At 34.7% G+C, this 17,304-nt stretch overlaps 3 protein-coding genes across 7 annotated transcripts; all 3 read right to left on the bottom strand.

Annotated features, from left to right (window-relative positions):
* Positions 1 to 55: 55 nt before the first annotated feature.
* On the bottom strand, positions 56 to 3,935 carry LOC124407757 (kynurenine aminotransferase). Of its 3 annotated transcripts, none has more exons than XM_046884246.1 (8): positions 3,801 to 3,935; positions 2,618 to 2,766; positions 2,365 to 2,515; positions 1,566 to 1,802; positions 1,219 to 1,462; positions 899 to 1,065; positions 403 to 753; positions 56 to 243 (listed from the first exon to the last, which is right to left on the bottom strand). In XM_046884246.1, exons 1-8 carry the CDS (start codon positions 3,834 to 3,836, stop codon positions 184 to 186), a joined length of 1,395 nt encoding a protein of 464 aa, XP_046740202.1. In that variant the 5' UTR covers positions 3,837 to 3,935; the 3' UTR covers positions 56 to 183. The 3 variants fall into 3 exon arrangements, with proteins under 3 accessions (XP_046740202.1, XP_046740201.1, XP_046740203.1); XM_046884245.1 differs by lacking the exon at positions 3,801 to 3,935 and adding an exon at positions 3,230 to 3,394; XM_046884247.1 differs by lacking the exon at positions 3,801 to 3,935 and adding an exon at positions 3,078 to 3,325.
* Positions 3,936 to 5,538: 1,603 nt separating this feature from the next.
* Positions 5,539 to 9,857, bottom strand: LOC124406998 (rab-like protein 6). Of its 2 annotated transcripts, none has more exons than XM_046882762.1 (6): positions 9,740 to 9,857; positions 9,057 to 9,218; positions 8,231 to 8,715; positions 7,109 to 7,902; positions 6,499 to 7,003; positions 5,539 to 6,351 (listed from the first exon to the last, which is right to left on the bottom strand). In XM_046882762.1, exons 2-6 carry the CDS (start codon positions 9,181 to 9,183, stop codon positions 6,151 to 6,153), a joined length of 2,112 nt encoding a protein of 703 aa, XP_046738718.1. In that variant the 5' UTR covers positions 9,184 to 9,218; positions 9,740 to 9,857; the 3' UTR covers positions 5,539 to 6,150. The 2 variants fall into 2 exon arrangements, with proteins under 2 accessions (XP_046738718.1, XP_046738717.1); XM_046882761.1 differs by having other exon boundaries at positions 9,057 to 9,251; positions 9,740 to 9,848.
* Positions 9,858 to 13,445: 3,588 nt separating this feature from the next.
* Positions 13,446 to 17,285, bottom strand: LOC124406887 (60 kDa SS-A/Ro ribonucleoprotein-like). 2 transcript variants are annotated; one of them, XM_046882548.1, is made up of 9 exons: positions 17,195 to 17,285; positions 15,943 to 16,168; positions 15,474 to 15,825; positions 15,093 to 15,304; positions 14,809 to 15,014; positions 14,602 to 14,722; positions 14,100 to 14,524; positions 13,597 to 14,022; positions 13,446 to 13,489 (listed from the first exon to the last, which is right to left on the bottom strand). In XM_046882548.1, the coding sequence occupies exons 2-8, from the start codon at positions 16,144 to 16,146 to the stop codon at positions 13,890 to 13,892; spliced, it is 1,653 nt and encodes a 550-aa protein (XP_046738504.1). In that variant the 5' UTR covers positions 16,147 to 16,168; positions 17,195 to 17,285; the 3' UTR covers positions 13,446 to 13,489; positions 13,597 to 13,889. The 2 variants fall into 2 exon arrangements, with proteins under 2 accessions (XP_046738504.1, XP_046738503.1); XM_046882547.1 differs by lacking the exon at positions 17,195 to 17,285 and having other exon boundaries at positions 15,943 to 16,349.
* Positions 17,286 to 17,304: the final 19 nt, after the last annotated feature.

Below are 17,304 nucleotides of genomic sequence, written 5' to 3'. Positions count from 1 at the left end.
ACAATTGCGTATTTTCGTTGCGGTTTCTCACAATGTCAAGAATATTTTTTTCTCAAAAGATAAATATTCTTGTACAAGCGGCACATAGATACATAAAAATATACAAACTTCATATACATAGGGTGACAATCCAGTTCTAGTTGGGAATCTTTTAAAATTAGATCTAGTTTTTCGGTAATTCGATTACCGTCGCGCTTTCCACTCTTTCAGAATTCTGGCTGCTTCTTGCAAGTTTTCATCTCTCTGTAAAGCATTGGATTGATAAGTTAATGACAGAAAAATGTTAATTCCAAATTAATTCTACATAAGTGCTAGACGAATTTTCTTTTCTACAAACAAAAATAACTAAATATGAACTTTCGTTTACCCACCGAATCAATTATTAAGCGTTAATAATCTCACCTTTATGAAGCAGTATCGTACATTATCCTCGCCCAAATGCTTGTGTTCAGTGCTGTAAAAGGCAGATGGTGGAATTCCCTGGAGACCAACGTTTTTCGTCATCCATTTCGTGAACTTATAATCCTTAAATTGGTCTTTTTCCGCGGCAAGGTTCACTTTATCTGCTAAAGCTGTCCAGTTTGCGATCATAAAGTAGCCTCCTTCTGGTACAGTAGGGTTCATTCCAACCTCACGTAAAAACGACGCCATAAAGTCTCGTTTCGGCAATAAATCCCTTGCCAAACTCTCAAAGTAACAATCTGGCTGACCATACCTCGCGATTTCCTGCTCGAACCCGATAGCTATAGCTTCCTGTGAAAGGTAAGATAGACACGTTAACACTACAAGAATAACAATAATGTTCAATTTTGCGTGCTTGCATTGATCAGTCTTTTTCAACAAAGGTTTTCTTGTAATACGTCGTCGCCGAAGGCATCCGAGAAAAAGGATTTTTCACCTGAACAGTAGTCGCACAAGTGTAAACTGTATTTTGATGAACAATTTGTAAATTGTAAATCAGGTTAGCTGGTCCATAAGCCCAACCAATTTTCCAGCCAGTCACACTGAAGGTTTTGCCCGCTGATCCAATGGTAATAGTACGTTCGTACATATCGGGCAGAGTTGCTGTGGAGTATGAAAATCCCTAACAGTTAATTTTTAAGCAAAGAAACGTATCCTGGAATTGATTCGTAAATTTATGCAACATTGTTGACAATAAGCAATTCTACAACTAAATTAGAAAGATATTCTCAGAAGTAATAATGCAGTTTCAATAACCTATTCTAACATGTTCGTTTGGCTTGTAAACGAGCCATTCGTACACCTCGTCGGATATTACGATAGCATTCCACTTCTTCGCCAAGTCTGCAATGACCTGTAATTCTTCTCGTGTAAAAACTTTACCAGTAGGATTGTGAGGTGTATTAACAATGATACCCTTCGTTTTTTCATTAAATAGTCCTTCTAACTCCTCTTTATCCAAAACCCAATCTCCGGAGCTTACATTTCCACTTGTTTTTTTCTGTAATCAGAATATATTATTACAAATTTTCACTCGTAACTCTGTCTGATATGTTATGCATATACAGTTAGTAATGAAGTTATTTATAAAAGTTTCATCTCACTGGCTTCAAAGCGATAAATCTCGGAGTGCCGCCAGCTCCCAAAATCATTGGCTCATAGCAGTCAAAGAAAGGTTCGATGATAATCCATTCGTCGCCGGGTCTTGTATGCCCATGAATTGCTACAAAGAGCCCCTCGTAGGCACCAGAGGTAACTAAAATCTCACTGTTGGGGTTCAGATCACGGTTCAAAATTCTCGAATAAAGTTTGCTCAATGCATTGACCAGCCTTGGGTGACCCTAGAAGAATGAATAAGTCATTACTCTACAGGATTTTTGAATTTTTCCAGTAAAAGATACGGACTAATTGACAGTATCATTTAGTTGACCGAAGTTATATGAATCAAAAATTTTTACCCCTGAAAAATAAGAAATTAACATGTTCCAATGAAAATGTAAATCAGTATTTGTTACTTAAACTACTGACAGTCTCTAATACATGCATCATATGCTACAAGTTAATAATGATAAGACAAGATTCTGTGGAAGAAAAAAAATTAAGGGGAATAACACATTTACAAACTAATATCTAGAGGTCAAAAGTTGGACGAGTATGACGCTTTACTAAACAATGTTTGCTAAAGACTTGTATGTTGCAAAATATTGCTCTTTGTCTTATCATCAATGTTACGTCACATGCATGAATTGGTAGCAGTCAAGACGTTACTGCTCTTGATGAAAATCTGTTCATCATGAGGCTGGATTAAGTAACAATGTAATACTTTGAATAACCAAGGCAAATCAGTATTGGTTTATTTGAGAAGATCTGGTACGGCTGGTTCTGACTGATATGATAACTTACAAAACCCCTGGTATATTGATTCAATAATGGATTTTCCGAAGTTGCACTTGCAGCTAAAGCTTTGGTTACATTTTCTGGTGCATGAAAATCAGGAAATCCTTGTCCAAGGTTTAGCGGCTTGTGTTGAAGTGCTAGTTGAATGTATTCCACCCTAAGAAAAATCCAGTTATTTATTTTTGGAGCGAACATGGCTAAAGATAAAAAATAAAGCACAAATCAAAATAACTGAATTGATTTTCAAACGGAAATTTACCAAACTGATTTTTCAGTTCCTATGAAACGTTCGGGTAGCGAGAATTTGTCCATCGTCGCTTTGCTGTGGGACTCGTTCACTTGACCAAAAGCAACAACTGACGGTTGAAATCGGGTAATTGTTTTAAATAGACCTACTCTTGCCAGCATCTGTAAAAGAAAGAGAAGCATCAAAAAAAGGAAATATTTAAAAAATTATTATTATTGTTATCAATATTGGGATAAAAATAATAAAATAGTCATATTTGCCTTTGCTTAGTCAATGAGCAGAAAAAAAAGAAATGTAACACAAAATGTTAATTCAAATATTCGCACAAGGTATTGAGATGAGAGGTTATTTTTTTAAAGTACAGTAAAAGTTAAACTTCTCCACTTCAATTGTATTTTGATCTTTGCAGGGTGTTAGCGCTTGTTGAAGCGAAAACAATGAGTGGCAGTAAAAACAATGATAAGCAGCTTACATAATTTATTAACTATCAAACACACGGGCGGGAAAAATTAACGTCCAACAATGCCACCGGTTCGATACACAAAACTCTCAGCTGTGTGCTGTTAATTATGCCAAGCGTTCTAATTCCTTTTCTATTGTTTCAGTTTAAAAAACTGTATTTACTGTTCTATAGTTCCGAAAAACAAATGTCGTCTGCTGCGCGACGACCTTTCGAATGCTGTCGAATTCCTCGTTTGACACGTTGTTAGTCGGTAATGTAAGATATCGTTCATTTATTTTTTTTTTATTCTCTTTTTTTTTTAATTCAAGCATGCGTGCAACAAGTTTCTTCTGTCACTTCCGTGTCGTTTTGTTGGCTAAACTGCAGGAAACGTCATCACTCATCACTTGCGCATGACCTTTGGCATGGCATGCTTTGGACACAGCCTTTGAAGTTGAAAGTTATGTGGAACATCCAAATGCTGGCGATGTTTCATTCCAGCAAATAAAATATTCGCAGAAAACTATTCGGCAAGGTACAAATAACTGTTTAGATTGCGTTGGATTTTCAGTTGTATAATACATTTATTGTTTTGGTCGTCTTTACTCAGCTTTGTAAACCACTATAGATAGGTTCCTCACGTACAGTCATATTAGCGTCGACTGAATTGTATCGGAATTTTCCTTTGTTGCACACCGTATATGATTTACTTGACGTAAAATTCGCAACAGGCGATACTTGAGATATACTTACCAATAATAATTTGAAGAAAAATCTGTTCGATGCCATATCTTTTCAACCTCCACTTCGGGATGGCGCTGATCTTGAACTGAGAATTATTTAATTTTTTTGTGTATAAACGTCCTGACGTGTATACAGTAGATTCTCCATTATTCGAGATATTCTGTACCCACTCCAGCTCGGCTAATACGAACTGCAGATATATGCACAAATTTTGAAGTCATAACGAATATCAATTACCTACATTTTTACGTGACAAGCTCGGATAATGCAGATTAGAAGTTGCCGTAGCTCGTACAACACGAGTTTATTATTCGATTCCGAAACAAACTTGAATGAGGGCGAACCCCGATGAAGCGGGCTCGAATAATCGAGGCTCTACTGTATCTGACCTAACTTTCACTTGTCAGTTAAAGCAAGGCAATTTGTTGATTTGAATATGTTAGCCTCCTGATTAACGATCGTTTATTGTAACTTGCGAGGTCTCATTCTTGTACGTAATCGCAATCTTTTTAAGTTTTAGTGAAATGTTATAGAAGCATGATTTGGAAGATCAAAGGACCATGCCGACTAACAATGTAAAAACTTCGTATCAATTCATTTGAATGTTTGAACGTCCAGCACAACTTTCTGTATATATTTCGATCCGAATTTATCTTTAATTTGAGATGGGGGATAAACAATGCTGTAACAACATGATGACGAAAAAAGTATCACGAGCAACACACTGAAACCTTCAATAGTTCAGTCTAAATAATAATCTGTAGGGATATTAATCAAATACTAATAACTGCGGGGGTTAGCTGTCTAAAATAGATACTTCATATCAATTCTATTACAAGATATCCGTATGTTTACTATTTAACAGATCCCTTTAAACATACCAAAGTAGAAAATACTGAAATTATGAACAAGAGCTGATAGCATTTTTTTTTTAAGTGTCGATTTTCGACTAAAGGTCATGGAACTGGGTCGATAAACGTAGAATCACGAAAAAGCATTGCCTCAAAAATGACTGTAGAATTCATTGCCGAAACCACAAAATATTGAAGAGGATTTATTTACTTTGAGTGATTCAAATACAGCGCCAAATCACTATCGATTGTAGTTCTGATACCAGTCGCGTGGTGCGCTGCTGTCTCTGTCCGTGGCTGCTAGCCTTCCGCCAATCGTATATCGTCATTCAATTGTCAACACTTTACGTTTGCGGTTCGACGCGTTCGTGATCCCGATTATTTTGTGAATTTATTGTTCGTAGTGACGTTTAGTGTGGAAGAAATATGTGCACAGGACTCGCCGCAGTATCCTTCGAAGATCATCAGGAATCGTCCGCAAAATACGAGGGTAAGTACCATCAAATTTGAGCAATATTAAAATTTTGCCGATGTGCGATATCGCCTCTAAAACTTTACCAACGAGTACGGGGTAAAGGTGTCGAATCAATTTGTACCTTTAATTATCGTTTGAATATACATTTATTAACATTATTTTCAATGTATGTAATGACACAATAGTATACAACGTTACATTATAAATGACTATAAACAAAAAAGTGATTTAACGTTGAAAATAAAAATCGTAATTACATTAGAAAAAAACAATTCACAGAGATTAACGAACATATTAATAATAATAACATCGTAATTGCGGTATCTCAAGATCCTTTTTCATACCTATGTCAGATCGTTCTATAATTTACCAATTTGATCGTTAAGGAAAATGTGTTACCAATCGAACAACACACTACTTGTATTAACAATTAAGGGCGGGAAAGATCGCTCTAAACAATCGTTTCCAAATTACCCAATATTCAAATGTATTTTACACCTAATGACGTTCAACGTGAACTCTAAACGTTATTACAATATTGGACACATACGCACACAGATAGATGGAATGATAGTCTTATGATTCATTTGTCGAAACTTATTTCAAGTTGGAAGAGAGATCTTGTACGTGATATCGATTAATAGCTAATAATTTTTTGATTATTGAGGAACGACTCGCATGCTGCAATGATCAACCATTAGGTATGCTGAATGACTTTACAGCATTCCATTATTCAAATAGCTAGGATATAATATATATCACAATCAGCAATTAGATTGCGCCAGACCTTAAAGCTCAAGTACGAATAATTTTGTTATACCAAATAATTTGTCTTTCCCAAGTCCAAAAGCTATTTTGCGTTATATTCATTTCAGAAGCATTTATTATTACCCTTCAATTTATCTATTCGTGTTCTCATTATATTCTGGACCAAAGTTTCGAAGCAAGACGTTTTTTCTATCCTTTGTTAGACGCCAGAAATTGAAGTCGTTCTGAGATGTGGCCATCTTAAACTTCTAACCATCTCGTAGGGCTATATAGCTTCGTAAGCGGCGTCTATCCCTGGCCTTGTTGCCGCTCCGTTCAAAAACTCTTCCAACTCGTCGTGTTCTCTATTCCCATCTTTTGAACGTCTGAATGATCGTTTCTTTCTTTTTTCCAACTTATCCGATTTCTCCTTCTCTTTTTCTTTATCTTTGGATTTTTTCTTTTTTTTCTTCTCTTTCTCTTCGCTCTGAAATACACGAAGCACATCATCTTACTTATCTTTTATATTATGGGCAACTGGCACATCTTTTAATTTATGGAAAACTTATTGTCACTCGAGAATTGAGTCACTATTAAATAAAATTGAAGTTCGAAAAATATGTACGATACATACCTTCTCTTTGAGTTTCTTTTTCTCCTTCATAACGGGGCTGCTATTATTTGAGCTCATTTGTCGCATACTTGTGTTGTCCAGCAGTTCTAAGTGTACGTTTGAGCTTGTCATGCTGACGTCTAAACTCTTGTCGCTTAATTCTAATCTATCCTTTTTTGTACTTGTACTGCTGACGTCCTCTCCCCCTTCAGGACTCTGTCTCCACTTAGAATCTTGCCCTAACCAGGTGTCGAATGCCTCTGTTTTTATTTCGTGCGAGTCACCGATATCGTAATCATTCACTATCTGTAATTCTGGCTCGACAGAAGAAACTGAGTCCCGCTTTGTTACATTCTGTCTATGTTTCTCTGTATTTGTATCAGCCTCGGCCAAAGAATCTCGTTTATGTTTTTGTTTGATTAATGGATTTTCAGTAAGTATTAGTTGAACCGGTGCAGGATTTTCGTCTGCGGATGACAAATCATCTTCGTAACCCGCGACAAGCGGATTTCCCGTTTCAGTATCACTAAAAAATATTCGAAGATTAATATTCTTAAGATCTTAGATACACGGTGACTAAAAACCACCGAACAGTAAAGAACTAACTGTCGAAAACTTCTTGATCACTCACCTCTCAGAGTCAGCCTGTGTTTGTTGTACTTTTTGTGGAGTTGCTTGGCTATTGTCATCCAAGAATGACCTATCAAGCATTCCATCATCTGGTACGAAATCCTCAACACTGGTTATTGCATTATTCGAGTTTGTCATGTATGTTTCGACTGTTTTTTCAGTTTCTTCATCCTTCTTGCCAAATATTTTAGACATAAACGACTGTGATCTTTGGGTTGAATCTCTCCTTTCCAAATTATCGGACGCAGAGTCATCAACTTTAGTCACTTCTACTTTTGGCAATGTTTGGATATTTGGTAAAGTTGACGCAGCTTGTAATATCTTTTGTGAAGTTGCAGAATTTTCCAATCTCGACAGCGAGCTTTCTTTCTTTGGTTGAAACTTGAAATCAATGTTTTTCACTGGTATGGGCGTACCGCCGCCAATCGGGCCAATGGGACCAGGCATTGACGACGATCTCTTGACTTCCGAATTCAAATTTGCAGAACTATTTGAGGGTGATATTTGATGTGTGCTTAGAGACGAAGTTATGTTTGGCGTCAATGCAGATGCAGATACCGAATCGGCAATAGCACGTCTTTTGTTCACTAAATTATCTAAAAATTTGTTGTAATCCGCATCATCTCCGTCTTGGAACAGATCAAGCTCGTCGACCGTAAGTCTTGTTTCTTCCTCGTTCGTATCCAATTGTTTCAATAACGTCTCACGTTGTAATTGAAGAAACGGTAAATTGAAAAATTTGTGTAATAACTTTAGTCCAAAACCATTCCTCATTGACGACTCTGCGTATCTCACCTGTTGCAAATAAAAAATTAATATATAACCATGTATTACATATTAGTATTCTATGATCACCAAACTTGTTTTAAAATTTAAATATAATTTAAAGTGGTTCTTGATAAATGTGCAATAGTACCGCATCAATATCTTTGCAAACTATTATACTTATAGTGAAGAAATTACTGAAAATTTCCATTCTTTCTTTAATCAAAAAATCTCTAAACCCAGACACAGTAATTATTTCAATCCAAGCCGAAACTCGGATTCTATTCTGAGGCTGTATGATGAAAAATAATCCACTTCAGTACATGATGAAATCTCTGTCCAGGGATCAAGCATTTACCTGAGCTGTTCTTCCTTGGAGAGAATCGATAAAATAAGTCACATGATCAGGAGTGACGGTTCTATGATGAGACATGTCGCAATGATTGCCTAAAACAATGACAGGAATGTGGCTTGGTATTTTAGGGAGTTCTCTTTGAACGTAATCAAACGTCCAAGTTTTTGTGATATCCATCATGACTATGACTCCGTTGGTCCCTTTGTAGACGTCTAAAAATTCGGCATCCAAGGCTGGCTCTTCAATTACGTGTTCAGAAGGAGCATTGTCCATCTTCAATCCGTCCAACTTCCGGCGTCTCCTTCCACGGTCTACAACGTCCCAAACTTCCACCTTGACAATATCGTCAGTCGCTTTATAATTCCACTGAATACTAGCTACTTGTATTTCTTCGGTCGGTACATATTCTTCGACAAACTTCTGTCCCTGCAGTCTATGAAACAGGCATGTCTTTCCCACATTTCTGTCACCCTTTATTATGATTTTCACTAAAAGTCAGAAAAAAGCGTGTAGTTTAAAAAAAGCACAGAGAATTTCGATTGTCCTTAATGATGAAATGTAATTAACAAACACTGATTTCTTCCGTTGCGTTCAACCATTCCAAATATATTAAATATCAGATCATAGTTAGAAAATCATAGACTTCGCGAAACTGTTCAACGTTAAGAAATATTAGTTTGCGAACGAACGGCTCTGGGAATTGTCTTAGGAAGAATGTCTATCTGCAGTTAAACAATCACGCGAAGCGAACGCAGGTTGAGATTTTCAATGCTATGACATCTGTGATAACTATCCTCACGCTTCTTACACCTTGAATAAATTTACTTACTATTATACTGTACACCTTTGGCAAACTTTCTTTGCAACGTTGTCGGCATCGACTGATGTGCCGGCCTGGGAGACACATTTCCAGGCCCCTCAGACTTGCCGGCTAACCTTTTAAAAGCCGAAAACATATTTCTCTCCACTTGTTCCTAATGATACCGTTTACCTGTTCGAGTTGGATTAAAGATCTAGGGAATATCTGTAAATTATAAAGTATTTGTCAGAACGAGTTACGAATTATCTTGCCAAACAATATCGCTGTAGTTAATAACGTTAAGGTAACTATACATCGGGAGAAAAAATTATTATGGGCCAATTGTAGGAAGACTTTCAAGGAATTAGCTTTTCAGAATTAGTCTATATTCGTTTATAATGGTTAGGTTCAATTCCACTCAATTTTGACATGTTTGTTGGCTAGGTTAGGTTACACGTATTATTGAGTTTGTCAAATCTTGTTGAAGTACCGAAATATTTGTTAAACTTTGATTTTGTTTTTCTTGCAGTTGAGTTTTGGTATAATTTATTTTACAGCAACCAACTGTTTGATCAATATAAACTGACACGGCGTTCGTAGAAATGATTGAAGTCGCGTGTCTCTGTCGAACACCCCAAAATCACTGTCTATAATACAATATCCCGTGTTATTTCATTATACGGATAAACAGATTTGTCTCCGTATTGACTTACCGAAAAATTATCCTGACTTTAATAGTCTGCATAATATATGTTTTATTTTAATAATAACGCAACTTTTATCAGAGATAGTTCCAGCTGTCAAGAAACAGCTGTTTCTTTTTCTTTTTTTTTTCTTCTTTTTTTTTTGTTTACCTGAATTCAGTTGGTAACACTAATTGCCGTAGTCCGCGGTAACCTTAAACCATTTTTTTTATTAGTATTATTATTATTTTATTTATTTACTGTCTTCAATCTCGATCATCGTTATATCGATAATCAGGAGTTCAAATTTCTCATTTACCCAATTCAGAAATATTTTTTATCACAGTTTTCAATAATGCAGCCTTATTTCGGCATGGATTAAGTCAACTCAGATTCAGAATCTTAAAAGTTTAAATTGCGGTTTATTTCAACGTCGTAATTTTTGTAAAAAATTGATTTCTTAACCATGATGAACTATAATGAAATATTACGCTAAAAAAAATTATCATTCGCTTGTATAAATAATATGTATATTTTTTTTATTTTTTTTTATTTTAATACAATACATTCTAATTTTGTTGCCGAAAACTTGTAGGTAACATTTTCCTAACATAGGCATTTTTTTTTTTTTTTTTTTTAAGTTTTTTTTAAAGTTTTTTTCATGTTATAAGATACAAATCAGGTATAAAAATAATGTTAGGATTGCAGTACAGGATCGCAAAGAACCTAATTATGTTCATCAGTAATCGCTTTACCAAAATATTGATATCCTTATAGCGATTATGAAGTTTTTCAAGGCTTTATCATGGGTTTTATGGCTATGAGCTACTGTCGTGAAATAGATCTGATGTTGAATGAATATTCAATGTGATAGCTTCAAATCTTTACCACTGCAGAAAGTACTATGAGCATTGATAATGTAATTACAGTCAGTTCATAATTCATGCAATTACACTTGAACAAACTGTAATCATGATTATGAATCGTACATATCAGATTGTAATCATAAGATCGAGTTCCAGTAATTATCATAATTTACACTCATGCGTGACAATCATCTCAATTGATTGAAATCACTCATGCGTGCTGTGTAAAGACTTTCGAACGAAAATTTATCCGAATCGTCACTGATTGTGAGCAATTAATTGACTGAGTTGTTACTTCATGGCGATTTTCAATTGAAAAAAAATTGGTAAATTACCAAGGAATTGACTAAAATTGTTTCAGCTGAACAATTACTCGACGATTATGGCATATTTACCACTGCAATTAACGCTCACAATATATAGTGAAAAATTACTCACTTGATTCTTTTAATATTTAAAAGTTTAACGAAAGTAAATTTTCACATGTATACTTAGTTGCTACAGTGGAATTTTGTTTATGCAAATAGACGTTATTTCTTTTATCTGGTATGAACACAATAAACATCATCTGGTGCGGTGATCATGGATTTACGTTGAGATTTTTAACTATTTTACCAAAACCAATATAGTACATGATAAATAGCAAAAATTTAAATTCATTTCTTTTGTCATTTTACAGAAATGATTTCCCTTAAACACACTGATTTTTGACGGATTTTATACTTAATTATTTCATACAGAAGTCTATGACTTCTATCTACATCTATTATCATCTGTAGCGTACGTTCTTATCATAAATGTTTTTCCCTTTTATTGATTTTATTTTAAATTCTTTTTATTCTTTAACGATGTATTCACATTTGCTGTAGAAACGAATCCTAATTTTAACACAACGTAACGTAATTCACGTGAATAAATAGATCTCATCAAATGAATAAATTTTGGAATACGAAAAAAATACTGTTTTCTTCTAACGAGTATTACATTAGTTTGAACCTAAACTCAGATGTTACGTGAAAAATAAAAGTAAAATTAACTAAAAATAAAGTATATGTGTTGAAGATTTTATAAAGAATAAAAATTCAGAGTAAAAAAAAGAAACCCATGTATAAGTTAATACATTAAAATGAATATATAAAAAAATAACGATAGCGATATAATATTATGTTATTGAACAAAGCTTTATCCCGTGCTTTTGTTGATTATCAATGAAATCGCTTATACTATATCATTTAAGACTAATTAACAAATTAAGTGTAGCTAAGCACACTCCCGAGATTTATTTATTCATTTCTCCAGTTTCAACGATAACAATGTATTTTGTATCACAGTATGTCAGTGTGAGGGATATTCAGTGTTTAATTCTCTTCACTTTGGATATGGCAAATATGAAATAATAGTAAAAATTACACTAAAAATTGTAAGCTTACACTCTTTGGGGTTAAATGCATATCACAGTGAAAATTTTTCAATTTTAATCAATCTCTTTCTTCCTACTTTTTTCTCATTTTCCATCAACTGGTGTATACCGGGAGTGTGCGAATTTCTAATCCATTATGCATTCGAAATGGAATTATTACACAATAAACGTATGTCAAATTACCGCAAGCCTGTAGCTAAAAGCAGGATCAATTTGAAGCAAAGCTAATGTTACAACATGCACTTTTTTAATATTATTACATGTATCAAGCATACTGTACAATCGTAAGCCTAAATACTGTGCTGCGTTCGACTACCGGTTTGAAATCAACATGTTTGGAACTGTTAAACAAAAGCAGCAATAAAAATTCGTTAACTTTCCATAAGTAGAGTGACATTAAGCATAGGGATAGAAAACAATTCCTTCTTGAAAAAATTCTCGAGTTATTCTTAATTGTAATCACATGAAATCATTATTTAGTAGTGGTATCAACTTAGCGTCAAAGATTCATAGTGTAAAATAACGAATATTGTATTTTTCTAATATATTTATTAAATAGAGAGTGCCCATTTTTTTTCATTGTTGTTAATCACGTGCTAAGTTAAAACCTTCTAGATTTCTCATCTGTCATGGAAAATTAAGATGAATTTAACAGCCTCGTTGATAATTTTTTCCTTGACTTGTAAAGAAACATACCAAGATGACACGGAATGATGTACACATCACAGCGAAACACAATATGATAGATATTTACTAAGCCATCTGTGTTTACGTACTTTGACGTTTTTTTCCGTAGAGATGCTAATAATAGCAACGAGATGTTCAAAGTCTATCTGAGAAAGGAATTATATGTGAGGCAAATGTCTCGACAATTGTTAATTTTTTTTTGCATTATCGTATTAGCGGTAGTCAAGTCACAATTTAAATAGTTCTGCCATGTCGACCCGAGTAATATTAAATCTAGAATAATATATTCATGAAATGATCTAAACGACGCTAATAAATCGATAAATAACCAGAGCTTTATCAAAAAGATCAGTCTATGTGGCTCGTCGACAGTCTACATTAAAGTAAAAAACATATTAGGCGGTTGTAGTAATTATGTAGTCTATCTTTCATTACACTAGGCAATATTAATTACTTCAATTATTATATCATTTGAAATAACTTCACTTTTTCTAAATACCAATCTTTTCGTAGATGTATCTACGTAGTTTTTTACATATCGATATTGTTCATTATTCATATCGAATGAAAATGACAACACAAAATCTATTGAGAAAATGATTCTTGATTCTACTACGATCAAACGTAGATGTTTCTATCCAGTTATAGGCAAATAATGCATAAAAGATAATTTAAGAATCTTGAAAAAAAAAAAAAAAAAAAAACTCCAGACGAAAATTAAAATCAATAGCCTGAAGTGCGTAAAAAATTTTAGACCTTGATCGAAAAAAATTATACAATTACTTCTAATGTCACACAATAATTATTCTTAAGCTCTGGACTCTAAGTATCCTTTTCTCCAAAGTCAAGATACTCTAAATGATGAACCTGGAAAGTGTTTTCAAGTCTGATGTCTGGCGATTGCGCTGTGTTACTTATAGGTATTGTACGTGCAGGACAGATAAAGATTAAGAATCGGAAGATGAAAAATATAACTTCCTTTGCAACTGCCAAATGCAATTGATTAACCTCGCATGATTGAATGCTGTTCTCACTCTCGAAGGTGATTTGTAATTTTATAACTTGTCATACACTCATGTTTTATAGCCAATTCGTGTAGGTCGCTCTTGCCTGATATATGTACATCGTATTTTTCCTTTTTTTTTTCTTCACTTTGGTTGTTGTTCGAGACATTTGTGGCTGTTAGAAATGGTTATATCGTTGCCAATTAAAACAGAGACCTTGCAAAAGCTTCGATAATTTTTGGAACATTCTCATCAAATCCGCAGATAGTAAGAATACTTTCGTTGTCGTCGCTATGAGGTACCATTTGTGCAGTTGCCATCGCACAGGTTACTAATCTATAATAAATGTCATAAATAAGTACATTGGTAAAATGATAGAATATTATACGTCACAATGTGTTACAAGCACTTACTTTGCATTTTTTAGCCCCATTTTGCTTCGATACTCTTTGATAGCTTTCCTAGGATTGTCAGTTCTCACTTCATTTCCAAATCTTTTGTCAACAACATCGACTACATTTATAAATACGTCGAATTGTTTCTTTTTTTCAGCCGCCCAAATCATTGGCTTCTCCAAGTTAACATCGCCTGTTGGCGTTTGCTTCATTTTCTTCACAATTTGTCCCAATGATGCATTTTTATTCAAATATACCTCGTGAACAGAAAATTTTTTGAAAACTGCTACTGTTACGTTCACCTCACTCCGAAGAAGGCACAGTGCTATCAGACATCCTGCTTCTGCCGAACTGAGATTTCCACACCGCCATGCAGGACTGCCCTGCATAGCTTTGTTCATGTCTATTGTAATCATGTATTTGAGACCCGTTGGTTCCAGACTCTGAGATGGAGATAATAATAAAACATTAATATGCATTTTTCTGATGAGCAATGATGCGTCAGAATTATACAACTTACATTAAACGAATATTCAAGTGTTTTGTACAGAGCTTCAACAATTTTTCTTGTCGGTTTTGGCGGTATAATCACTGATCTTATTTTGGTTTTTCTGGCCTTCTGTTTTTCGTACGATAAAGGTCTGATAAAGAAACAAAAATTCAACGGTTATAGAAAATATGTTGGGTAAATTTGTGCCTAGAATACAGAACATATTAGATTACATACCGGCCAGATTTTTCGTAATTCTTAATTGTGATTAGAACCAGAGCTGGATGAATCTTTTCATTGGCTAGCTTCTCTTGGTTGCATATTTCATCGACTACTTTATCGACTGCCGCACCAGCTTGTTCCAGTACTCCATAGTTGTGCATTCTTTGGAGATTTTTAAGCAGCATGGTTATATTCATTGCTGGTATCAATGAATTCCATACCTGATCATATTGATTAACTATGTCAATACTTTATTCCCATTTTTACTAACATTCCAAATTAATATCTGCAAAAGTTACCTCTTTACATTTCAGTAAATGCCCAGGTATATGATCCAGCGTGAGATTATAAAGTTCCAGTAATCTACCAGCCAAGATTTCATCCTCGCAGTGTTTGAATTCTTCAACTTGTTCAATATACTGAATCACTTCCTTAGCTTCAGGTTTATCGCCAAATTCTTTTTTCGCTTCTTTCAATCCGAACAATACGTACTTCAGAACAGCCTTCTTTGCTATTTTACATACAAAGTTGATACATCAATTATTCATATGTGATATTGAGAGCATTTGATTATTGCTTGTCCAGTCTCAAAAAGAGCAAATTTTTGGCACTATTCCAACAAGTATGAAACGTAATTGTAATGTGAATGAATCTAAATAATATCGGGTGATTCAAATTACCAATGTCGTCTGTTTTGGGATGAGATAATTTCACAATATCTTTGTGAGTCCATCCATATCTGCCTCTGTATCTGGTAACGCACTTTGCTAAATCAAGAGGATCTTTGGACAAGTACCAATCATTTACAGCTCTTCGCCATCCGCCACCCCAACCGTGTTTCGGTTCCGGTGCGCTCTTGGCTATTTGAGAAGCAAACTTGACGAACAGAATGAAATCTTGCGGCGTTACACAAATTTTTTTTACCGTATCATAAGCAGCCTGGCGCAGACGCTCGTTCTCAGTCTGTCGGGCACATACTGCAAGTGCAAATATCAGAGTTTCCGGATTTTGTACCAGTTTGCTTTCAAAAGCCTGGAAAGGAAAATGAATAGAGATAATCAAATATTCATACGCAGCTCAATATCGATATTACCTTTGTGGCTAAGGAATCATTAGAAAAATATTGGTTAGCAGATATAAACTATGTACCTTTTTAATCAAGTCGATTGCTACTAATGGGTTCTTAGATTCGACTATATTTTTTATGGACTGAACGCGTCCTTCTTCGTAATATTTGTGGAAAAACCAATTGCCTGGTTGATAATTTGGGTATTCTTTTCCGACGTACAGATATTGACGAAGACGTACTTCGGGTCGAATTAGACTATCGCCTGATAGCTCGGGCTCCGCCATCTTTATTAGTTACACGTCAATTCTGTAAATTGATCATTGTTGTTGTTATTATTAATGTTATCATTGCTCTTCCGTTTACAACATTTTCAAATCCATATAATTTCTCCGCATCCTCCACTGGGAATCAGATAAAAATTTCTAAGGCGTATCTCGATCGATGTAATGCTTTTCTATCAACATATGATATATAAAATACATGGATGGTGATAGAAATATTTGTAAGCTGAAAGCTGTGGAATTTTTTCATTGAAGTTCTTTTGTAAAACTTATATGTGGCTTAGAATAAAAGCCTATATCTACTCAACACTTTTATCCTGAATATGTGTTTTCAAAGTTTCAAAAAAAAATTTCAAAAAGAATCGATGGAGTAGCAGAGCGTGTAACGTATTATCTAAGTAGGAAACGTACAAGTCGATCCACCCAAAATTTTCGTCGGTGTATAAATTTGAAGATATTCAATTTCGGAATAGCAACAAAAAAATTTCAGAAACACAAAACTAAGCGAATTGCAAAGAATCGATACAGGATTTTTTTAAACACTGTGTAAAGCATTCTTAAAAACAATTGTGACTTGTGAAATGATAAATACGTATCAAGTTTATATAAAAAATATTTTGATTAAAAATTCCATTCTAATATTTCTTATCGATATAGATCCGGGGGATTTCCATACATGTGTATATTCCAGAGCTGATCATGGTTAGGAAATCAGTGAACAATGTAAAACGACGTGCAGATCACCGAACTCGTACGTACTTCCTACCCCGAAATGCGAAATTGGCAGATTATTATGGAATGCGGTAAAGAAACGGGACATTCAGTCACGTAATCCCAACCGAGTAACCGCAATTACCTTATAAAGCAAGTTGGAAAAAAAGAATGAGACAATATTGATACGAATATGACATGACGTGACGTCAGGACGGCAAGCGAGTTGCCTTCTCCTTCTTCTCGTTATCAACAGGCTGCTGAGTGGTTAAATCGTTCGTTGGCTATTGCTAAAAGGGTGGTATACTCTTGTCCTATAACCAGAAAAACTAATGGTTACCTGATAATGTCGGAAAAATATCTGTGCCGCTTCCCAAATACGACCATGCAATATTCCCTCCGTACAACGGCGCGACGAGTCGCGATGTGTGCACGCATATACGGTACGAT

The sequence above is a fragment of the Diprion similis genome, chromosome 6 (assembly GCF_021155765.1).
Source record: "Diprion similis isolate iyDipSimi1 chromosome 6, iyDipSimi1.1, whole genome shotgun sequence".
Classification (NCBI taxonomy): Eukaryota; Metazoa; Arthropoda; class Insecta; order Hymenoptera; family Diprionidae; genus Diprion; species Diprion similis.
This window is presented reverse-complemented; position numbering and strand designations above follow the sequence as displayed.